General features: G+C 56.6%; 1 protein-coding gene across 1 annotated transcript; it reads left to right on the top strand.

Annotated features, from left to right (window-relative positions):
- Positions 1-12,627: 12,627 nt before the first annotated feature.
- On the top strand, positions 12,628-17,343 carry CDKN1A (cyclin dependent kinase inhibitor 1A). The gene is made up of 3 exons (XM_074925730.1): positions 12,628-12,711; positions 14,988-15,389; positions 15,908-17,343. The coding sequence occupies exons 2-3, from the start codon at positions 14,996-14,998 to the stop codon at positions 15,985-15,987; spliced, it is 474 nt and encodes a 157-aa protein (XP_074781831.1). The 5' UTR covers positions 12,628-12,711; positions 14,988-14,995; the 3' UTR covers positions 15,988-17,343.
- Positions 17,344-24,690: the final 7,347 nt, after the last annotated feature.

A 24,690-nucleotide genomic window follows, 5' to 3' on the forward strand; every position in this document is an offset into this window, starting at 1 on the left:
GAGTCTTGCCGTGCTTAGCAGTTTGAGTAAATCTGTAGAGATGATCGTTGCCGTGGTTTGATAATATTGAAGAGAGTTGTGGTGGAGAATCTCTAGTGTCCTACAAGGTTATTCACCTTGAATTCAATACTCAAAGTTTTATTAAATGAGCAGTATTCTTAAAATGCTGAAATATCATCTGCTTTATTGTCATTGCGGTTGGGGAACTTAAGGCAAAATCTGCTCTTGGCCTCTGGATACTAACGTGTCTCTTCTTCTTCAGTCGCTCCAGGTCAAATGAGAGGAAATAAGACTGTGAGCAGGAGCTGTGTACAGGAACTCATTAGATCTGAGGACAGGAGGAGTATGTACAGAACATTGTTTTGTTTTGAAACTTCATAAAGCTTGGTGCATTTTTAAAATGTTTTAGCTGTTGAACTTGCTTTGTTCCTTGTATCTTGTAACAGGTGGCAAATGTAAAGATGTGAATCTGTATATGGTTCTGAGCAGATCATATGATTTGTAATATTAATCACTTCACAATGTACCGTTACGCACAGTTGTTTGTTTGGGTTGAATGGGAAGCAGTTTGTCTTGCTTAGGTAGAAGAGTGCGTCTGGTCTTGACCCGCTGGGCTCTGTTTTGCTGGGACTCTGTGCAGTGGGGACGTGGTCACTGTGGAAGTGTCGGTCTGTGCCGAGTGGGGCGCAGAAACAGCCAGGAACGCCGAGGGTGGCCTGGGAAGGGAATGGCTGAGCTGCAGTGGCATCCCGAGCTCCAGTTCTGACTTCCATTACCTGGAACCGAGCTACTTTATATTACGTGGAATATAAATTTTTAGCCGTGTGGTCAGTTAATTTTGTACTTCATGTTACTAGAGTACTAAAATAGGTGATTGTTGGTGACCATCTATTCCAGAACCTCTGAATAGACCAAATACACAGCAGAACTGACAGCTGGAGTGGGTGTGTTGAGTGTGTAATGGTACATTGTAAAAGTTAGGAATTAAACATTTCTTTACTGTACAAGAATTTTCATGTCACTTGTAAAATGTCTTTTGTGAGATCCTTGGGATTAAAGTTTTGGTTACAACTTGTTGTTCAGTATTTCACTTGAGTACCTGTATGTACATTTGCATCGCGGAACATGACGCAATGTGGTTTAAATTCAGTGTGGTCTGGACTAAGATGGTGCTGGGACGTGCCTGGGAAGGGTCAGGTGCTGCTCTACGTTGCAGGTCCCTCCCTGTCATTGCTCTGCACCCTAGGCCAGGGCTTTCATTCTCCCTCACATGAGTGCAGTGAGCTCACAGACTGCCCGAGAGAGGCTGTATCAGTTGTGTGTGTTTAGATTAAATCTGTAAGATTTAGATTAAAATTGTACTGAACAATTGTGATTTAATTTCCTTCACTTGTGCTGCCAAGGTGAAGACAACATGATGGCAAAGCGGCAGTGGAAAAATTCTGCTGCTTTACAGGCTCTGTGGAAGGGGGGTGTGCCCAGTACAGGTGCAGCAGTCAGGTGTTGCCACCTTGACTGTCTCCATGCATTTATTTAACTGCTCAGACCAGGAGTTCGGCAGCCCCTGACCCAAACCCCGCTGTGGTGTGAGCAGAACTGACCTGTTTGCTGAAAACCGGGAAGGCTGCGGACAGTGTGAAAGGCGCCCCCAGCCCTAAACGGTCTTAAACTGGGAACACCCTGAGCTTGAAAGACAAACGTGATGTGGTGGGTTTGGCCCAGGGAATTTCCTTCTGTGCGAGGGTCAGTGCCGCTGCCCGGGGCTTTGCTGCTGGCAGAGCCGTGTGGGAAGGGTCAGGCCCCCGGTGCAGTGATCCCGGGGCGGTGGCTCCGGGGCGGGCGCTGTGGCCGCGCACTGTCGCGGTTCCCCGGCAGAGGTCGGGGCGGCCCCATCAGCCGGGTCGGGGCTCCCGTCCTGCTGAGTCCGGGTCAGGTTCGGCCCCGGGATGTTGAGCGCTGCGGGGCTGCGTGTGCTGGGTGAAAGACTGCCAAGGCCCCAGATGGTATCGTGCCACACACGGCCGCCTTCCCTTTTCTAAGACGCGCTTCTGCCGGGGTTTGATTTGTGGCAGGGTCGCCGACGTGCTGCCTGGGAGCCGGCTCCCTGCTGCTTCCTCTTGTGGTCACACCGAGGGGCGGCATCGGCGGGGGTACAAGTAGCCTTCAGTAGTTTCAGCTACCACAGGGAAAGGAGGGAGAGAAATCTGAAGCACCAGAGACAGCGGACGCTGCGGGGAAACGCGTTGTGGTTTTCGTGTGCAGGGCAGTCTGCAGAACGGGAAGTGTTCACTGGTTTCAGGTTTCTGACTTTGTATTTTCGTCCTGAGCTGAATGCAGAAGCTGGCCCTTAGGCTGGCTCAAGAACTGCTGCCTCGCAGCAGACTACTGGTTTTATGTAATCAGGTGGGGTTTTGATGGGGAACAAAATTAGCAACTTGTAGAGAGGGATGGGAAATGTATAAATACTGACTATGAACAGCCCTTCTGCCAGGATATAATTAACAAGTGTTATTTTAATGCAGCAACACACTCATGGATTTAAGGCTTCCAGTTTGCTTCTGTGAGAGGGTAACCAGCCTGGGAGCACCACGTACAGCATTGTGGCTCCTGGTTAAAAAGTCAGCTCTGAAATCAAATTGACAAGAAAGTGTTTGTATTGCCTAAGGCCAGGAACATCCCTGAGCAATTCTTAAAGCAGGAAGAGCCACCAAGCGATCTGTCCTGGCCAGAAGGGGACTGACAGACGCTCTCCGGGGGTTCCTCGGCAGAACTGGGTGGCTCTCACCCCACCCTTGGCAACAGCCCAGCTCTGAAGGCTCCCGGGGGACGGATGAATCTACTGTCTGCTGCTTTCTGAGTTGTTTCCAGGCCCGGTTTCATGGTACTCAGGCTGGCGTGTTAAGTTGCGTTTAGTCTGGGGAGAGGTTTCTCTGCCCCTGTTTTTGCCTGGCAGAGGCCCCCTGAGGTTAATCCTGCCGGGCTCCTCGGCCGCCCGTCGGCGCGGGGCCTCAGTGCATCAGAACTACCCTCTGATGATGAGCAGTTTGTTCTTTCTCACACTCTCCCTAGGGAGAGTATTGTGTGCAAATGGTTTTGTGAAAAAAGGGATTTTTTTTTTTTTTTCTTTTTATGTACATGCTGCTCTTTGCTCGTTGGCAGAGAAGATCATTTTAAGAATGCGCCTCGCACTTAGAAAACGGAGAGGTGAAATATGTTCTTTCTGTCAACGGGATGTGTTCCACTGACCTGTGACAGGTTCAGCTCACCAGGGCCTGGCCTGGGTGAGAAGCTGCAATCTGACAGAACCCCAACTTTTAGTTTAAAAAAACATGTTTCAGCTACCTTTGGGGAGCCGCTGCAGTTACCACCAAAGGATCACACTGCTGGAGCTGGGCTGTACTCTACTCCAGTCACACCAAGAACTAGAATACATTCTTGATAGACGATCGCTTGCATCTCATACTCTGTCTTTGCATTTCTTTTTGTTTGAAGTCAGAGGAGACACGAGAGAAGCTGCACTGGGCCTTTGGCTCTTCCCGCAGCAGCCGGTGCTTCCAGCAGGGGCAGGATCTGCCTCATCTCCCCACGTCTCCGTGGTGCTTCAGGGGGGATCTGTCAGCACAACTCACCACTGGTGTTAACCTGACCTTTTTTATACTTTCTTATACTCGTGATCCTGTCACCACAAGATGTCACAATGTCTCCTGACATAAAGATCCGCTGTGGTGGTTTAGGCCCTGCCGGGACCGGAGACCACGTTGCCATTGCCCCACCCCCAGCCGGTCGGGCTGGCAGTGAGGCACAAACCCCGGGTTAAAATAAGAAGAAATTGAATACAACAATGTGATAAACAATCTGAACAACAACAGTAGCAATGATGACAACAATAAACAGCAATAACAGTGAACAAGACAAAAGATATACAGAGAAATACCGCAGTGGTTACGGACAGCCCCGTGCTTCCCGCAACCAAAGCTACAAAGGAAAAAGTTCCCGTGCTCCCGCGGGCGGACCTGACACCAGCATGGTATGAATAACCCAGCTGGAGATCCCTTCCCCCTCTCTCTCTTAACCCTATCCTAGCTGAACCAGGACATCCACGAAGCAGCTGAACATTCCACAAACTTTCTCCCATTTCTGCTGGTTGTAATCCCTGTCCCCATCCCCACGTTCAGATCACACCCCAGAAACACCGTCCCTAAACCTGAGCTACAGCCACCATCATGAATCATCCTGCTTTAGTGCTGATGGAACTTAACGAGAAAAGAAAAAAAGTGAAAAAACTGGAGCATCAACCCCTTTGGCAAACAGGAGGGCAAAGGGCGGAAGCGCAGTTCCAGTCGCTCCGGTTCGACCTTGGATCCCGCTTGGCGAGGTGACAGCGCACCACCAGACCTGCCGGAAGGAGGCGGGTCTCGGTTCCTGGCTGCTGAGACGCAGCTACCTTCCATTCCACACCTCAACCTGCCAAAAAGAGGCAAAATAAAGACAGTTTTCACTTGGCAACTATTGAAGTCCCTTCGTTAAGCTGTTGCTGAAGCCGGCGCAGCATCCCAGCGTGCCAGCCCACGCAAGAAACGTTCTGGCTTCCTAGAAATACTGCCGCTGTCTCAGCTTTCTGTTTCATTTCTAAAGTTTCACTGAGGATCTTCTCCTGGATGACTGAGGCACCCCCATCAGTCCCATTCTGTGAGTGCCCTTCAGACAAATACTGTTGTGGCCTAAAATAAACATGAGATCCAGACAAATATAAAATAGACTATGCAATAGGAACGCTATGTTCTCAAGTGATTCATTCATCTATTATTTAATAATTTAGTAGCTGACATAACTCTAAGTTGAACAAATCTTCACATTGATTCAAGTGGTGTTTCTGCTCAGCCCTCAAAAGTAATTTTAGCTGTCAGATTTTCTGAGGGAGTCATCCCAATCGGAAGAGGGAAATGTACCTCCTTCCCAGCTAGATTCTACCACCAATTTCAGTGGTGTTACTCCACAACCTGCCAGTGGTACCCCAGGATTCATCCTGCTCCAGTCAGAGCCAGACTCTGCCGTCCCCAGGCTCTTCTCTGGGCAGCACAGGAACGCACCCGTGGGTTGGGATGTCCCGAGAGCACGTGCAGACCCCGCGCCGCTGCCTGACGCCACCAGGGACGAAGCCATGGTGTGAAAGGCTCTTGGCAAGCTGCACCCTCCGTCGGAGCCACGGTATCAGGGTGGAGCAGCCGTATCAGGGTGAGGCACCCATGTCACCCTGGGTGTCACTTTGGAGCCGGCTGGAAGATCGCTACAGGCAGCTGTGAGAGAGAAGCATTATCTCTGCTGTGTGCAGAGGCCGCTTTGTCCATGAATATTCAGCAATATTCAGCAGCGTCTCTGCGGGGGAAGCCCCGCTGCCCCACCCAGTCTTCCCCACCGACGCCAATGGTCTTTGGGCTCACGCTTGGTCTTTGCTATAAAATGTTTGCAGTCGCTCGTTTCTGACTAATCCTGACGTTATTTGCCGTCGCATTAAAACGCAGTCGGTCACCGCAGAACGCCCGCCGGCTGGACCAAGGGCCGTGCTTCCTGCTGCTAGTAAATGGTGGATTGATCAGCTTTTCATGCAGTCTATTATAAGCTTTTTGGGAGGAGGTTGCCCCAGCCACAGAGATAGGCTTCAGGTGTGGTACGCTGCTGCTCCCGCCAGTGTAATTCTTCTGGCTGCCTGCTTGACATGTCCCACTCAGGAACTCGTGGTTGAGTGTTCCTGATTTGGAGTCAGGAGTTCCCCTGCACAGGCCCAGTTTGATAGGGACCGGTGGGGTATTTTTTGATCTATAGACATTTTCAGGTTTTCGTATTTCACAACCTCCCGTCTCCCTCTTTGTCTCCTTCTTGCTCTCTTTGTGGCAGATTTCAGTTGATTGTCTGTAAATCTTTTGGTCTTCCACAAAGCCCAAGTTCGTTACGGAAGGACGGGAAGGCCTCTGCTGGCTGCAGCATCGCTGCTGGCGGGTGACGTACGGGATGTTTTTAACCCATTTCCAGCCTCTGTTACATTACTGACAGCAGCTCCAAGATTCAGCAAATTTCCTTTCTCTGATGTAATGTGGATTCTCACAGGCGAGGCAGTGAAACGGGTGAAGGTGGCAGAAACCAAAAGGGTTTTTCGACTGGCACCTGGAAGTCCCTGACTCAGAGCCCCGTTAGGTGGAACCGAGGGGAGCTCCACCGCGGCGCCGTGGGCAGCTCCGGCACCGCTCGGTGTCGAGGCCGGCGGAGGTTCAGCATGGGGTGAAAGCTGCTCCTTCACCCCCGCTCCAAGAACTCCCGCTGTGCGTCACCGACGCGTGGAAAGGTGCAGCCAACCCTTACCCTGGCGTCTGGGTGGCGGCTGTTGTGTCATCACCGACGGCTTTACTGGGAGTTGTACACACAGGGCTGTCCCCTCCCAGCGCCTCTGCCCCGCACAGGGCTGGGCACCGGCGCGAGGCACCGTGCAAGACGGCCATCCGTCCGTCTGTCTGTCCCTCTGTCCATCCGTCTGTCCGTCCCTCTGTCCATCTGTCCGTCCCTCTGTCCATCCGTCCATCTGTCTGTCTGTGGCACGTGGCCTGGGTGCTGCCCTCCTGCAGATGCTGTTTCAGGCATCTCTCAACCCGCGGTGCCGGGGGGCCGATCCGTCCCTGGCTCTGCCCCTTCCCCCTCTTCTGCCCCACACCCAGCCCCACTCCTCGCCCCCCAGCACAACGGCGAAGTGAATCACCACCCCGTGCCCGCCCTCCCCGGGGGTGACAGGATTCCCCAAATGTGTGACATGAGCAGGGAGATCCCAGGAGACACTGACCCGGGGTGAGGCACCGCCTGGCAGCGCCGGGATGGGCGGGCGGGCCGGCACGTGTCCCCCGGAGCTGCGGGTTCGGGGTTTGGTGTTGCTGCCTCCGTGAGACGGGGCACATCCTGGTGTCTGACTGCTCTGGGCGGAGGGTGCTCCGCCGAATCAGGGATTATTTTTAAAGCTTACAATCGTGAGCAAGCGTTAGTCAACAGCTCTCCATAGTCACCTCCTCCTCACGCGTGGCTATAAAGGCCCAGGTTGTGCTCCCAATGGATTTGGGGCAACGCCGCAACTCGGGGAGCAGCAAATGGGGTTGACCCAGCGCTGAGGGATCTGGGGGAGTTGGGAACAGTCAGGGTGAGTTCATGGTTGGACTGGAGGAGCTTCAAGGGCTTTTCCAACCTGGATGATTCTGGGATTCTGTGAAATCCCTCCCCAGCAGCACCATGCACACGTGTCATCCGTTGGGAAGAAGTTACGTCGGTCGGCAGCTTCCCATGGGCCTGGCTGCTCCAAGATCCACCGAGGGCCGGGGAATCCTACACCACAGGAACGGTCCTTGCTTGTTCCCACCCACACGGGGAGTCCTGCTGAGGAAGGTCCCAGTGGGGCCTGGAGCTGTCCCGTTCCCCCCCTGCCCACTGCCACCTGGGAACGCTTACCCTGCCCTCGCTGAGATCCTGGGGGGAAGTGCTGGCTGCAAAAAAATAAAACCTGTAGACATTTCAGATGGACCTTATTCCCCACAAGGAGCTTTGCAAAAGGCTGGAGCCGTTCGCCCCGGTTCCCAGCGAGGTGTCCGTGCCCCTCGGTGGGTGCCGGCCGCCTGCACGGTCCTGCCTTGCTCTCGGTTGTAGCCAGTGAGGTGAAGCAGCAAGTAAATAAACAGGCAAACAAGCCCAAGGTTCGAAGCCAGGTACTCCCTGCCGCCCTCGCCGGGCTCTGAACAATGAGGTCCTTTGCTGCCAGCAAAAAAAAAAAAAAAAACAACCCACAAAGCTTCCAAGCTGCTCATGGAAAGTCAGTGAAGCAATTACGTTAATGACTATGAATGGGGCTAAAAACAATCTTGGATGAAAATGAGTGAGGGGCTGAATGAAGTGACCAATTCATAGCCCAGCTCTCGCATCCAGGAATATTTCCAGTAAGCAAAGGCCTTGTTTTAGGGACTGTCTCATCCCCCATTTGTGCTTGGTGGGACTCTATTTCCACTCTGCTGGGTCCGGTGTCTCATCAAAATGCCTTCATAAATGAAGCAAACAAGGGCTGTATATGGCAGGGAAACAGTCAATTAACACGATCCGAGTTCTTTTAGGGGCAGAGTTAATCAAGCATTCAGCGTTTTGTCATTCTTGTCTTTCTTTCCTGGGAAAATCCTATTAGTATAAAATCACTTAATTGGGCACTTCAAAGAGCTGATGGGAAAACAGTCTTCGCTGGGATATAAACGCCATTCAGCCGAACACTGGGTTCATTTAGACTTTTGCTGGAGCGTGAGTGTTTCATTAAGAGCCTTCACGTTTCCCACTTAAAAGAAAAAAGCTTGTTAGTAGAGATAATAAAAAAAAAAAAAAAAAATCTTGGGGATTTGAATCTTGCTGAAGTGGGTTTTTACTGCCTGAATACACGAGGCTTTGTTTTGGGGCTTTGTCCCCAGCAGAGCCTCTTACACCTCTAGTGAGTGCCTGTCACTCCGCTTTCCTGAGCCGAGCGGTTTCACACCTGCCTGGGTGCGAGTAAAGGCTGTTTGAGGAGGGAAAGAGCCACCCCTGTGCCCCAGGAGAGGTGGGTGACAGCCCTGCTCAGACCTCTGGGGTGTAGGATGGTGCGTTTTGCAGGACCGAACCCCAAACCCCGTGTGCTTGTCCCTGCTTTCCGTGCTGGGTTGGAGGTCTCATGTTAGTTCTCCCGTTCTCAGGTTGTTTCCCTGGGCAGAAATTCAGGTTTTTACAGGGCTTATGTTTATCCCAGCTTGAAAAAAATCACACAGCGTGCCTTGATCTGGCATTGCCTGCTCCATCCCGAAAGACCTGAGGGATGTCCATCTGCCAACTCTTGGCTGTTTCTTCCCCCTACATTGGTTGATCTAACAGGAATATTACGTTCCCTCCCCAAAAAAAACCACTTCACGTACCCCTTTAACCCAAATCTCCAAACCTTCCTCGCTGCCAGGGAGGGCTGGGTGAGGAACCACGCAGATCGCTTCGTTTCTGCGGTCGGCACTGGCAGGCTTGTATCTGGGAAAACATTTCCAGATCAACCACTTGCTTATATATTAATGACATTTTGCATTCAGCCTTTATAAAGTCTTCGCATGTAGGTGTTCACGTGCATTTAAAACAGTTGTTATGAGCATGGGTTGGACCTCAGCGTGTGATTCCCATCCAACGTGCCGAGATCCTTCCCTGGCACGTTTGGTGCTTCGCTTTGGGGTCAGGATTTCCTGTTTCCCCGTTCTCCACCTTCCCACTCGAGGTTGGGGCATGCGACCCCTGATTTCTTCACCCAGCTCAAACCATTCCCCCCACTCTGAGCTGAAGCTCCCAACTACATCCCCTTTGGCTTTTCAGGGTGCTGCTCCCCACGTCCTCAGAGAGGATGAGACGTGGTGTCAGAGGTGATGTGCCTGGGCACGTTCCCCTGACGAGGCCCTGGCCGTGCCGGCGCTGAGGACGGGCTGAGTCACGCACCAGCTCTGCCCGCTATGAATAATGTACTTGCATCCATGTCTGCAGTGGCTTCCTCACCCCTCGGCATCTGCGGGACCCACCTGGGGAGATTCCCCCGGGAGGGAAACGCTCCCGAGGGTGCCCAGCCGAGGCAGCGACTGCCGCGTGGTGTTTCAGTGCTCCCGGTGCTGGGAAGAAGGTTGCTTTGAAGGCTGTGAAATATGCATTCATTTAATGTGTTCCTTTTGCTTCCAGGCGTTACGATGGGTTTTTCAAGCAAATTACAAGGGTGGATTCTCCCACAATCACACCCCTCCTGGGTGGGGGTTTGGGACACCCCTCGGGGAGGGCGAGCCTGGGGTGAGGGGGGTGACAGCACCCCCGTGGTGGCAATAAATGGTGAGAAGGAAACGCGCCGATCCTGGTCGCCAGCCCCGCGCCTCTGACCTCCTCCTACATCTTGTTGGGGCTGAACATCATGAGTCACCTTTGGGATTATTTTTTTTTTTTTTTTTTCCCAAAGTTCCTGTACCGCCTTCTGTATTAATCACACTTTTTTTTCCCCCCTTTTTTTGTGATGATGCCACTGCAGACTTGACCATGGACTCTCTGACCCAGACCCTGACGCTGTTCATCTTCCCACTTCCCATTTCCAGTAACCCAGTAACCTTGCTGGGTTCTCCTGTGATGCCACCACGGAGCCAGAGCTCCCCAGCTCCCAGCACAAGGAAGGGGAACATGAGTGGAGTCTGCAGCAACCAGAAACCTGCCCCCGCCCCCCAACCCTGGGGTGCAGGGAGTGGACCCCCACCCCACCAAAAAAATCACAGAGATAATTATAGAGCTACTTCCCTAAGGGAAAAATCTACATCTGATTTATTTTCTGGCTGGTTTTACAACTGGAGCACAGGCCCTGTGTGACTGGGGATGTTCGCATCAGCTGGGCTGGTCGATTGTCTCGTGTCACTCTGCTTTTTTAATCCCTCGCCTTTCATCAGCGGTTACTGGAGTTCGCGGCGAATTGAACAAGCAAGGCCACTCCTTCCTCTGCCACTTCGGGGGCTCATTTAAAAAGCTGCTGGTTTTGACATTCCTATTCTCTTTTGTGTACTCGGGAAGGGGGGCTTTTGAGAAAAAAAAAAAAAAAAAAAAAAAGAGCTGGTTTAAGCGGTGAGGAGCCTCTCAGTAAATGCTGCTTCATCCGAGAGCCCCAGGTCGTGGCTGGAGGCTGCGCTGGCCGGGGGAGGAAGCCCACGGCCCGTCGGACTCCGCTTTGGTGCCGACCGCGTCTTCCTCGCACCCAGAGGGAGCGAACCAGCGCCCCGCAGCTGGAGCGGGGCTGGCGGTTGGCGGGGAAATGAGCTGCTCCCGCACAGCGACGCATCCAGCCCTCCGCACTGCGGCTCTCAGAGCTGCTCCTTGCAACCAGGAGCAAAAAAAACCATTCCCACGTGGGAAAGAGCAGCGACAGCTTCCCTGCGAGGAAAGGCGGTTCCAGCTCGCCCCCTCCTTTCCCTGCGGGTTATGAACGGAAAGGCTGGATTCAGGAGCATCCACAATTTGCCAGGATGGATTTTCTGCAGTGTGTAGTATTAATTCAGGATGCTTTCACACTCGCCATCCTCCTTTCACCTTTCCTCCCCATCCCACCGTGCCCACCCGGAGGCAGCCGAGGGGCCGAGCAGCCGACAATGACCCAAGCACCAAGGCCCAGCACCACGGAGCAGGGACCGGTGATGGCAAACGCTGCTGCGGCGCGTGGCAGCCTCCAGCCAAACATGCCCAAACATATTCTCCAGCTGCTCAGGCTGGTGGGAAGCTGCTGGTCCAGCCTGGAAATGCTCGAGCATTTCGCACACCGAGGGACTTGCTCAGCACCCCAGCACCCACCAGCTCCAGGGGCCTTCGAGGGTGCCTGGCGCTGCCATGGGACCGCTTTAACCTGGTCTTTGTCACTCGGAAGAGTGCTCACACCTTCTTGTGCCCCACGGGAGTTCACCACGGTCACACCCTTGCTGCCCAAGTTGGGGTGCCCGGGGTGCCTGGGCAGTTTACACCACGCTGGGAGGGTGCTGCAGCATACGGCCCCCCCCTGTACACACCAGGTAAGCGACCCCAGGGGCATCAGCTCTCGCACCGTGGGGCAGAATCGGACCCACTGACCCAGGCCCTTCCGCAGCACAGGGGTAGGTGTCCTCCGGCCTTGCAGTTTAACCCCGGCAGGAGCTGCCCTGGGCTCGGACCTTTCCTGCCTGTGGACTTGGATGGATTTTCCAGATAAGCCACAGATCCCTCCAAATCCTCCCCGCAGGTTACTGCAGGACATGCACAGACTTGTTCCTCCTCATCATCCCTGCCCCGGAGCCTGCAGGACTCAGACCAGCAGTTCCTTCCCCAAACGCTTTTCTCCGGCCGCAGCCGGGTGCCGGGGGGGTTCAGAGGGCAGAGGGGAGCCAGACCTGGGGGAGAAAATCCATCAGGAGAGGCCAGGAGCAGCCTGCGCGGCCCAGGAGGGGGTCAGGCAGCGCCTGTGGACCCGGGGAGCATCATCCTGCCGTGGGTCCGAGGGGGCACCCCGAGGGGCTCAGTCACCCCTTTCTTCATCCGTTATCCCCCTTCCTACAGTGACCCGGGGGGGCAGGAAAGCCCAGGTGTGATGGAGACACCCCCCTGCAGCCTGGCTGGGCCGGGGGGCTGGGGGACCCCTGTATCCTTTGATGGGGGGGTCCCTGCATCCCCGGGGAAGGGGGTCCCTCTCTCCTCCACAGGGAGGTCCCTGCACCCCTAATGGGGTGTGTCTCCATCTCCTGATGGGGGGGTCCATAGACTCCCCCCTGGAAAGGGGTTCCCTGCATCCCTGATGGGGGGGTCCCCCTCCCCTGCAGGGGGGTGTCCCTGCACCCCCTCTAGGAAGTGGGTCCCTGTATCTCCTAACGTGGGGACCCCTCCACCCCCGAGGAAGGGGGTCCCTGCTCCCGGTGACCGGGATCCCGGCACGCCCCGCTCCCCGTTGGGACCGCGCTCACCCCCGGGAACGGGGTCCGGGATTGGGGGGGGTGGTTGGGGATGGGGGGACACACACACCACGCACAGAACCGCGGCCGGGGCGGGGCGGGGCGGGAGGGAAATCCCGGGCGACGCGGTGAGCAGCGGCGAGGCCCCGCCCCGGCCCCTATAAAGCGAGATGCGACGGACACCGGCCGCGGGAGACGCGGCGCGGCGGTGAGTGCGGCGGCTCCGGGAGGGGCCCGCTCGGTGGCTCCGGCCCCTCCCTGCCCCGAGCCGGGGGCTGTCACCGGGAGGGGAGGCCGGTGCTCGGCTCGGGGGGGGCGGCAGCAGGGAAAGCGCCGCAGCGACCGGGGTGGGGGGGCGGCGGCTCCGCCTCGGTGGTCGCGGCCCCGGCGCTGCGGGGTGGGGGAGCGGGGCCGCTCCCGGTGGCTGGGTTTGGGGGGGTGGTGGGGAGCCCCCCGGCCTCGCAGCCCCGGTTCCCGGCGGGCGGGGAGCCCCGGTCCGGGCTGTGTTCGCCCCCCGGCGGCGGCGGGACGCGGTGCGGGGCGCGGCCGCGCAGCTCTGCCGCGGAGCATCCCTGCCGGAATCCGCTGGGGTCCGGCCACCTTCCCCCGAGGGCTCCCCTGGGATCCGGCCACCTTCCCCCGAGGGCTCCGCTGGAGCCCCCGCGGTTGATAAAGCCCCAGGGGCTCAGCGGTGTCATGAGCGGGGCGTTCTCTGCGCCTTCCCCCGCGGCGCCGGGTCACATCGGCCGCCGGCTCCGGCCCCATCCCCTGCCCCGGGTGCGGGTGCTCCCGGCCCCTCCTGCTCCCCGGGCCTTCCCCCGACTGGTGTAACTGGTCCCGTGGGGGGCTGGTAGGGGTATGGGGTGTGTCCCAGGAGTGCCTTCAGCTCCCCGCCTGCCGGGGTGAGGTTTCCATGCACCTGCATCACCCCCTTGCCTGAGTTTTGGGGCTCTCCAGCTGAGCTGCGGGAAGCTGCGAAGCTGTTTGTTGCTTTGCGGCGGCTGCCAAAGGCAGCGCCATCCCCGTGGGAGGGGACGGTGACCCGGCCCTGGTCCTTCCCTCTCCGGTGGCTCCAGCAATCTGTGATCATGAGTCAGGGCGAAGCTTTACCTGGGTTGTGGAGCTCCGGGGTGGCACCTGGGCCGTGGCAGTGGGGTGAGGACGGGGCGATGGGCGCCTGACCCCGGCAGGGAGGGCTGGAGGGTGGCCCGGGCAGGGTGTCGAAACATCCCCCGCCTGCTACCTGCCATGGCTTGCCTGGACATGCTGGGACTTGCCTTGCGGTGAGGTCACCCTGTCGATGTGCTCTGACTGCCAGGAGATAGGAAGCTGGATTTCTATTTTTACTCAGGGATGCTCAGGCTGGGTTGGGAACGGGGCCGGGCTGGGGCAGGGAAGAGGGTCAGGGTGGCCCCGGGGATGGAGGGTGCTCCCCCCCCTCCCCAAGCCCCCTGGGCTGGAGGTTCTCCAGCAGCCCGCTGGCACGCCGTGCTGGTGGTGTGTCTGGGATTGCAGCACAGGCCATCCAGAGGGGCTGGGAGAGCTCGGTTTGGGCAGAAACCCTCCCTGCAGGAGGCTGAGCACCCCATCCCTGGGGGTGTTTTGGGGTGCAAGCCTGGTGTGTGGGGGGTGTCTGTTGTCCCAGATTAGATGGGCAATGAGCATGCTGCCTTGCTGCAGGGATTTTATTTTTGTGAATCTTGTTTTTTAAAGCAGATTTAATGAGCACAGCTCTCCAAGCAGGGTCGAGCCTTCGCTCCAAAAGCAGTCAAATGCCAGAGTGCTGTTTGCTTTGCTCTGATAACGAGGTTCCTCATAACCGTGGGTGGCGTGAGGGATCCGTTAACCCCACGCATATATAAGGGGGAGGGCTGCTTGGAAGGAAAGGCTTTGCCACTTACTGTGAAGGTCAAGGCTTTTGGCACCGATTTGTAAAAAAACAAACAAACAGGATCTTGTCTCTGGTTACCCAACAGCTTCTTGCAGATAACAGGGGTGGTTAACTAAGCGGTCAAGCTTGTGGCATGTTCTTGCAGTTGCTTAAAAGGCTTCCTAGCCACTGGCCCTGGGTTCTTGAGATGAAGAAACTGGCCAGAAAAACATCCTGTTGCTTCACTTGCCTGTGTGCCAACTTGCCTTGTGCCTGTGTAGAAGTGGGAATGCAGTGGGGTTGTGGATGGAACCAGTGGCAGCATTGAGGTGCTGGATGCTCTGCCCTGGTGGGGCTTTACCTGCTGGGGGAGGAATGGGGAACGTCATCACGTGCCCCTTCCCCTTCCTTCTGCCTCGCACCAGGCTCAGGCCTCTGCCCAGGACACTGCTGAAATCCCCGATGTCTGATGGGTGCTGGCAGACAGTCTCCTCTGGGCTGCCTTGTTCTCACCTTGGCTACTGTGTGCTTTTCTCTGGTAGCAAATGTGCTGGCCCTTGGGCTTGTTTGTGGCTTGCCCAACACCCCAGTAACTTGCTCTGCTTTCTTCCCAGCTGCCACGATGCCCCTGTCTCAGAGCAGGCCTGGGCAGATGCCATGCAGCAGCAAGTTGTGCAGGAGCCTCTTTGGCCCCGTGGACCACCACGAGCTCCAGAATGAATTTGAGGGAATGTTGAAGCAACACCTGGAAGAAGCTCGGCAGCGCTGGAACTTTGACTTTGAGACGGAGACTCCCTTGGAAGGACAGTTCAAGTGGGAGAGGGTCCTCCAGGCTGAGCAGCCTCCCCAGGAGGTCCACAGCCTGGCCAAGGCCACCAGCAGTGAGAGCTCCTTGGTCCACAAGGCCCCTGCCAAGATCCATCACAGCAGGATTTCCCCTGAGTATCAGCAGAGCTTGGAGATTTGCAGGGCTGCTTCCCCGCTGAGCCTGAAACGGGGGCTGACCACCATGAAAGGTGAGTACTGGAGGCTTGGTGGCACTTGTGGTGGCACTGCTGGTGTTGTGGCTCTCCTTCCTGGTAGGGACAGATGGAGGGGACTTGGGTGCAAGAGCCCTGCCTGGCTCCTGGGCATGGGGAGGGGACCACCCTTCATGCATCTCTCCTGAGGGAGCAGAACCCATCTTCCAAGGGGAAAAGGCCACAAACTGGGTGACTCTTGGTTGCTGGGGGTCAGGCAGGGGTCTTACATCAGGTCTGTGGGTTTTATAGCTGAAGATGCCCTGAAATAGTTCATCCCCTTCAGTTCTCATGGCCTGAGACTGTCCTCTAAGATCAGGGCCTGGAGTGGAAATGCAGGTGAGACCAAACAGAAGAGATGGTGGAGACCTACAGGCTCTTCTCTCCAGGAACTTTGGGTGGGTGGCTCTAAGATGGAGCACACCTGTGCTGGGTTTTGGGGTGCTTCTGTGAGGACACCTCCCTCTTCCTCCCCTGCTGCAGGCACTTCCCAACCCTGTCTTTCTCCCTTCCAGACTTCTACAGCGCTAAGCGGAGGACTGTCCACGACAAGCCTAAGCCTGACAAGCCCAAGCCTGACAAACCCAGGCTGTGACATGGTGGAGCTCAGCTCCTCTTGCCACTGGGGACAGCCGCTGATGCTGATGTGCCCTGGGGGTGTCGGTGGCTCTTTTCCCCCACCCTGTACTGTGTAAGCTGTCTGTATGAAGCGATGTAGAATCTGTAGTTTCCTATTTATGAGTAGCTCTGGGGTCCTGAGGGACCTTCACCGTGTGCAATGTATAGGAGTAGTTGATGTTGAGGCTTGTAGCTCCGTGGAGGGGGTGGAGGAGGACTGAAATGGGCCTGATGGGGCTAAGGCATTGCCTTGCCTGCAGAGGAGTGTGTCCTTGGTCCTGTGGTGGTGGGGCCAAGCATTGTCCTTGCACCACCCTCCTGTCCAGCTGTGGCCCTTCCCCTCCCCGATGGCCGACCATGGAGGATGCTGGTGTCACCAGCTGGCTGGGACAGGATAAAGGGTCACAGCTATGGGTTGTAGAGCCCTGGGACAGCCTGGCTCTGAGGACACCCCGGCTGCTGGCACACGGTGGTGGTTCCCTTCCCAGCAGGGCAGACCCAGCGGTGGCAAGCCCTTGGCCGTGCCTGCGAGCAGAGTGACTCAGGGGCTGCTCCTTCCCATGGCTGCTTGGGAGAGGAAATGCTGTTCCCTGGACAGCCCTTCTTTTGGGTGACTCACTGGTGCTGTCACCTGTCAGACAGGCTGCAGATGGTGACAAACCTGTTGGAGGTCCCCAGGGCTGAGCTCATGGTGGGACCAGTGCTGCCTGGGAGGCTTTGGGGTCCCCTGGACTCTGCTGACCCAAAACCCCACTTTCTCACCTTGTTGGCGGTGCTTTGCCTCCGTGTTCCTGCCTCCTCCAACACTGACACCAGGCTGGGGAGCTGCCTGCTCTGCCTCTCTCGGACTGCTCCAGGAAAGTTCTGCTCACCAACAAGAATGACATTGAAAGACAAAATTGTTGCTTTTTTCCTGGACTACTTCTCCTTTGGGGCAGAGGGGGAGAAAGGATCCTCACTTGGCTCTGAGTGGCTTGGGTCACCTCTGGGATTAAGGGATGTCCTGGAGCGAAGGCTGCTCGGTCCCAGCGCTGAAGGATGAGTCTCCCTGCTCTTGAAGGACTCAACACTGTCAGATCTCGGCACTTTCATGGGGCTCATCTCCTGCTCTGCTGGATTTGGACTCTGGAAACTGGTGCAAGATGGTCCCAGGCAGAAAAGAGATGGGGTCAACCTCCTGCCTTGCACCGTGATGCACTTTGCTGTCAGTGAAGCTGGCAAGCTCCCAGCACTAAATGTTTATTTATAAAAAATGCTATTAAGTCTGTGTGGGGGGAAGGGAAAATACCTGTTTGTCTATAAATGTTAACTCTGAATAAACACTTGTCTTGTGTAAAGGAATTGCTGTCTGGGTTAATGGAAATAATTGTGCTGGGAGCAGGGTCTGGCTGTGGGGAGGAGGGTGCTCTGGTCTGGGGGCTTGGGGGTCACTCTGGGGGTGCAGCCCTGAGCTGGGAGGTGCCTTTGGGGGCTGGCTGGGAGCAGGGCCGGCTGCGGCACGGACCCAGCTGTGCTTTCAGCTGAGCTGCTGTGGGGAGGGGCTGTCACAGCCCTGGATGACCCCTCTGCAGGGTGAGACATCAAAGCGGGGGCTGGGAGGGGCGAAACCTCACCACAACCCCTGTGCTTTACCCTGCTCCCTTGGGCCAGCTGTCTGCTGCAGACCTGGGTGCAGGATTGGTGCTGCCACCATGTCCCCAGCAGAAGTCACTGCTATCTCCTGCAGGCTCCTCTGCTGCCCATGCTGTGAGCCCAGCCCTCTACCCCTAACCCCAGTGCCACTACCTTGTGGGGCCAGCGGCCATTAGCCAGGGGCAAGCTGGTTGCATCTCCACTCCTCCTTTAAAGAGGTTCTGGGTGCCTGGGTGTGACCCATGCTGTGGGACAGGGACGTATAAGAGCATGGGGTGGCACTGCTGATGAAAACATGCAGCAGCAAGTCCCAGGTGGGGCTGAGATGAGGCGCTGGATGCCAGGGCTGCCATCCCCTGGGGGTCAGGGATGCCTCCACCAGGCAGCAGCTGCTTCCTCTGATTTGTATGTGGACTGCGAGCTCAGGTTGTGGTTAATGTGATCAATGACCCAATTTGCCGAGGATCTGGGTGAAAATAAAATTTTGATGGTGACAACCTTGTGTCATTGTTCAGCCGAGGATCCCTAAAGCATCTGCCTGTCACCGTAGGGTTGGGTGATGCACACTCATGCCCCTTGAAATGTTCGCAGAGCACAATCACGCAGCCGTTTAGCTGCTGCTGAGTCAAGCCTTATAGATTTAGCCCTTTTAATCTTTCCCCTTGTGTCAGGCCTTCCAGCCCCCTTGGCTGCTGCCAGCTGCTCCCTCCTGTTGTCATCTCCTGTTTGTCAGGAGCAGTGGCAATGAAGGAAGCAAGAAATAAATCAGCAAATACCCCCTTGTCCTTGTATGCAGGGCCCTGAGGACACCCAGGGTCTGGCTCTGCTGTGCAAGAGGGATCTTGGCACCTGGCCTTGAGTTTTGCATCTCTCTGGGAGACCCCAGCCCTGCACCACCTTTCCTGGGTGGGAGAGAACCGTGTCCCCCCAGCTTTGGGGACACAAAATGGTGATGAGCTGAGGAATGGATGGAAATCTTGCACTTTCAGGTTGTGTTTTGCTGCTCTCCCATCCCAGTCTGTCCTCAGCACGGAGTGAGGATGCCGGGGTTCAAACTCCCATGGTGGTTGAGCGGAGCTGGGAGCAGGGTCAGGCACTTCCCCTCCTTTCCCCACTATATTCAATTCCCTTTTGTCGAGACCTGCCCAGCCTCTCCTCAGGACTGGAAAGGGCCATTGGTGCTGTGGGGCTGGATTGTACCTTCCTGCAGCTGGTGCTAACCCTGGCTCTGCAGCTGGAAGCAAGACACTGGAGTCTTGCTGGGCAGAGGACATGAATCAGTGAGCTCTCCCAGGGATATCTAGGGTTTTACCCCCAAAAGCATCCTCAGGGAAAGCAAAACCAAAATTTAGCCTTCTCCATGCAGCGGTAAAGAGCCCTAGAGGTTGCGAGATGTGCTGACAAATGTGAGCTCAGAGGTGGTTTTTGCAAGCTGAGCTCCCCAGCCTGGCCGTGGGTTTGCTTCAGTCTGGGGTAACAGGCTCCAGCTTTGCTCAGATAGTGGAGAAGAAACAGTTGAGCCTTGAATCGGCCTACAAATGCCCAGGTGGAGCGGTTGCACCTGAGCTGGCTGTGGCTTCGCTAGGTTAAACGGCAAACGAGCAGGGCTGGGCTGTGGCCGGGGGGGGGTGTGATGGGGCAGGGCACCTGCGCAGCCGGTTCCCTGCAAGTGATTTCATCAGATGCGGAGAGACGAGCTCAGACCCAGGCTGTGAGCCAGGGGGTGTTAATTCTAGTTATGGCCTAAAAATAACAGTTGATGTTTTCCCGTGTTGTTATTTTAGGTTTTTGCTTGGGATCTTTTCCCATTTTTGCAGTTAAAATTGAGCAAAAATGCATGTGACCTGCCTAATTCCCCTGACCCCTTGCAACTCAGAGTGGTTGCAGACTGCAGGTGGCTTTGGTGCTGGCTTTAAAGCAGAATTAATAATTCAGGCAGGAGCCTTGAAAAAAATACCAGCGTGAGCAGCACAGTGGGGGAGATCTCTAAATCCTGGGGCTGAAGATCTTCCGCAGGGTGGGAGTTGCAGGTTTGTTCTGTCTTTGCAATCTGTGGATTACAGGTAGTCTTGTAGTTTGGGTTATTTGGACTCTTAAAATGAAGTTTGCTGTTTCTCTGATGTTTTTCCCCTGCCCCAAACACCTTCCAGACTTGGCTGAACTGTTGCAAACAAGGAAAGGACGGGGACTTTGGTTGCGGTTCCTGGTGACACCGGCAGTGCCCTTGCTTTGGGATTTTGGGGGGCCTGGGGGCACGGTGACCCTCTGGATAGGCCCTTCCCACACCCCCCTTGCAATGCAGCAAACAGGAAACAAGTGAGCACCGGCAGTTGAGTGTAACCCAAAAACGGAAAGGAGCCTTGAGTAAGAGAGAAAATGAGAGCTCGGTGCCAGGGCAGGTCAAACGCCCTCAGCACGGGACCAGCATCCATCCCGGCCTGGGGAGCCTCGCTGTCCCGGACACCCCGAAACTGAGGGTCCCTCTGGGCACGCAGGAGAGGTAGGCTTTGCTCTTCTGGGGCATCACCTTAAAAAATTGAAAAGCAAGGAAAATAAGGAGGGTTTCTTGTTGTTGGTGAGCTGGGGTGGGGGGGAGGCTTTTTCTTTCTGCCTGTGGAGAGTCTGTGGCCAGGGGCCCTTTTCTGATGGCTGGGAGCAGTGTGGGGTGTTTCGGAGGGGGGGGAGGCGGGTTGCTGGGCATTAGTGATGCCATGGGGGGGCCCTGCTCAGCTGGGGGTGGGGGGTGTGCATGGTTCTCATCTCAGCCCCCCTCCTTGTTCTGCGCCTCTGTTGTGTGGTGGGCTCAGACCATCCCCCTGGGGCAGGTGACTGGGGGCTTCCCCATGCCTTAAACAACCCCTCCAGCCCCCCCCAAGCTCCTGCTTCTCCTGTCTTAGAGGCTGAGATCACCATAAAGGCACCCGGTTTCTGCCCCTGGCTTGCTGGGTGCCCCGTGGGGCTCCAGTGACTCCCCCTGCCCCTCTCATGTCCACATATCGCTACCAGATGGTGCCTGTGGGTGTTGTGCTTTAAGGGGAGGGGGATGGTTTTGGGGCCACGTTTCTGGTGCGCCCCAGGGTTTAGCAGAATCGCTGTTCATGTTGCAAAAGGAAAGGGGCAGAGGGCTGTAGCTGGGGTGGCTTCTTGGGCCAGGAGCAGAAAGCCAGGCTGTGGCCATCAGATGACTCGAGCATGGCCCTGGTTCTCCATCAGCCGCTCTCCATGGCCGTGGTTTCCTTCACTCATTTTTTTAGCTTTGCCATGCGAGAAGAGCCCCGCCGGGGGTGGTGTGGGGGCTGAGGGTGATGTTGTCACCCATCCAGGCTGGGGAGAGGAGAGCGGGGGGTTTGCTGGGGTGAGCAAACCTCCCCGAGGTCTCACGCATCTCTTCCCGGAGGTGACTCATGGCTGTGAAAGCCGGGGGAGGAATTTTAAAAGCTGCTGATGAGCTCCGAGAAAGCAGGTGGAACCACCAGGTTTTTGCCCAGACCTCCAGCATCGCCTTGGCTGGTTCTTTGTTGGTGTCACCTCCCGGATGGCCCTCAAGCCTCGGTGGTGCTGGTGTCCTCCCTGCTGGGGTGGAGTCTGGGGAGATTTGGGGTGGGTGCTTGGCCAGTGGCAGGAGAAGCCGCTGGCCTGGTGGGTGCTGGGCTCGCAGCCGGAGAGGACGGTCATTGCTCGCTGCGGGCTGAGGCTCCATCTGCGCCGTACAATCAGAGATAAGCACCTCTCTTCCTATTGCCAAACCCAGGGGCCCTTTACACCAACCAAAATGAATTTCCATCTCAGTTCTGCTCTGCCATCTCCCACCGTGCCACGGCAAAGGTCTCTGGCAAGGGGAGAGCTGGCCAAGGCTTAGCACCCGCTGGTTTCCCCCTCGACAGGACCGAGCCAGGGGCTATGGCCGAGCGCCGGGCGGCCGCCAAGGGCCGGCGTATGGGCTCCAGCCGGCGCAGGCAGCTGCACGAGGGCTCCGGCGAGGCACCGGCAGCCCCCGGCCCCAGCAAGGAACCGCTGTGGACATCTGAAGTGGTGCAGAGGGTGCAGGACTTCTTCAGGGAGCGGGACAAGGACCAGGCGGGGTTTGTCACCCGCTCAGACATGCAGGTAAGGGTTGGGGATGTCTTCTCGGGTCAAATGCCACCTGGGTGGCTGGAGACTGGCTGATGGGTAGGTTTTTCCCCTGATTTGCTTTGTTCTTAGAAATTGCAGGAGGAAGATTTCCCATGCAGCACAGAGGAGCTGGAACTCATCTTTGATGGGCTGGATGCCGCTGGAACTGGGCGGTTAAGCACTGAGGAGTTCACTGCTGGGCTCTGTGAGTGCCGGCACGCTGCCTCCAAGCAGCCTGGGCTGATTCTGGACACTGGTGCTTTTCTGAGGGAACCTGAAACGTTCCCCTTGCTGGGTGGCACATGATGGCCCAAAAAAGTGTCCTCGTGTTCAGGTGTCAGCCCACAGCTCACCTGGTGAGGGGTCCTATTGTTCCAAAGTGGCTTGTAAAAGCCATGGGATGGGAAGTGTCGGGCTTTGGGCTTTGCTGTCGCCCCAGCTGGGCACTGAAGGTTTGGGGTATCTGTCGGCAGGGCAGTTCCTGAGCTCCCAAAAAGCTGCCAGGGATCACCGCCGGCGGAAAACAGCATCCCGGAGGGTCCGCTTGGTCCTCCCCAGCCCAGCATTGGACGGGGCAGACAGTGAGGAGCGGAGACACTTTGCTGCCTTCATGGACCAGCTGGGCACAGACAACGTCTCTGAAGAGTAAGCCGCCCTGTTTAGCACCCGTGGGTGTCCTGCAGGATGGGTAGAGGGGGAAAGCTTGGGGCAGGAAGTCCCCGTGCAGGCAACAAGCCCAGAAATGGCTTGGAGATGCCTTTGGCCCAAGCACAGGAGCAGGGGACAGGATCATGGTCATCCCAATGCTCATCTGTCCCCTAGAACCACATGTCCGAAACGCTGTGAGCTAAATGACCCAGGACCCCATAGCTGGCCTGTCTTGGTGGGGGGGTTGGAGGGATTGATCACTGCAAAACACCCCTCTCCCTGCAGACAGGAGATCTGGCAGCTCTGGGTGAAGCTCCGGCAGGACGAACCCCAGCTCCTGGGCAACCTGGAGGACTTTCTGGCCAAGATGAGGCACCGCATCCAAGAAGCCAAGAGCAAGAAGGAGGCTTTGGAGGTGACCCTGAACAAGTGAGTCACCCCAGGGCAGTGGAGAGGGATGGGACAGGAAGGATGGGGACAAGGATGGGGCCCCCAGCTCACCCCAGCCATGAAGATGAACACATGGAGGAAGAAATCTGAGAGCTTTCAGCATCTCCATCAGTGGCTGGAGCAATTTCCCTGGGAGCCGACATTTGGGGTCGGGCTCCCTCTACAGTCACACATGGGATGGCAAAAGTGCCGGACTCGGACTGCTGGACACGTCCTTGCTGGGTGAAGCTCTGTGGGCAAACCCGGCGGCAGCCTGCAGGTCCTGTGGGCAATGTGGGGTCCCAGGGGCCTGCACCCACTGCAGCAGGGTCTGACCACCCACCCCCTGGCCTCGCTGTCCCCGGCAGGCGCGTGGCCGAGCACGACAAGGAGGTGCAGCAGCTCTGCGAGTCCCTGGAGCAGCAGATTCAGCAGGAGAAGCAGCGGCTGAAGCAGGAGGTGGGTCGCTGGCTCTTCCTCTCCTCTTGCTGCTCACCCCAGGGGGGACCCAGCACCCCCATGGCAGCTCCCAGATGGGTGAGTGGGTGCTAATGTCCTTGTTGCCATCGCAGAGTGTGGCCCGGAGCCACCAGCACGGCGTGGAGCTGCAGCAAGCGCTGGATGCCAGCGAGAGGGAGGTGCAGCGCTTGGTCACGGCGCAGATGGAGGTGAGTTGGCCCCAACCTCCAGCCCCCCATCATGTGTACGAGTCTCCGGGCTATGCCCACAGCAGCAACACGGTGTTGTACAGCTGATCCCAGTCTGTCCCCACCAGCCCTTGATGCAGGTTGTCACACAGGACCTCCATCCCCACCTTTTCTACCGCCATCCCCAGCTCCCCTCCATCCCCAGAGGACCCAAGTTGAGTTTCCCACCCACCACCCTCATGGTGAGGGGAAAATTCATCCCCAGGTCTAGAGGAGATGGATATCCATCAATTTTTTTTTTTTTTTTTCCTTTGGTCCTGGCGGGGTGTCCTGATTGCTGTCCCACAGCTGGAGACGCGGTGCCGCAGCCTTCGCAGCACGCAGCAAGCTGCCAGCACCGAAAACCGGCAGCTGGAGGAGAGCAACCGGGTGCTGGAGGATCACCTGCAGCACCTCCACCAGCAGCTCCAGCAGACCCAGGGGCGCCTGCAGACAGTGAGAGCTGCAATGGCTCGGGAGCACACAGAGGAACCCGGGTGAGTAGCTGAGAGACCGTCATATCCCTCTGCACCTATGTGGTTTTCTCCTGGGGGTTGGAGCGGGTGGGGAAAGAGTTTGATGGGTCTCAGCCATTGTGGTGCTTCAGTGGTCTCTGCAGTGCAGATTTAATCATGGCTTGGTGTGAAAAGCACCAGAAAAAAAGACAGGATTATTGACACCATGGGCTGAACATGTCCCTCAAGGACAGTGCCAGCAGAGATGGGGACGTCCTTCACCCAGAAGGACCCAACCAGGACTGATCCAAGCATTGTGGGTTTTGCTGTCCAGCTCCAACCCATCGCCACCTCCAGGGCTGGGGACAACCCTGGGGCAGGGATGGATGCAGTGAAGAGGATGCAGTTGCCTTTTTGACCCCTGTGCTCTGTGTTTGCAGGGACAGAGCGGTGACAGAGCTGCCTGGTGAGACGCCAATGTCCCTGCAGGTACTTCAGCTGGGTGTGTGGGGATGGGACAGGGTGTCTGTGCTCCAGGGCCTTGTGCTTTTTGGTTTGGGACTGCAGCAGGGGCAGTGCCTCCCCTAAAAGTTTTCTCAAACTGGATCAGCACGGTGCTGTACAGATGCTTGGGAAGGTGGGGGGGTAGCAGCACCTTAGTTCTGGTACCCCCAAGATTTCAGGTGGGTACATCTGGACACCTGCCAGAGTGCTCAG

The sequence above is a fragment of the Athene noctua genome, chromosome 23 (genome assembly GCF_965140245.1).
Source record: "Athene noctua chromosome 23, bAthNoc1.hap1.1, whole genome shotgun sequence".
Lineage (NCBI taxonomy): Eukaryota > Metazoa > Chordata > Aves > Strigiformes > Strigidae > Athene > Athene noctua.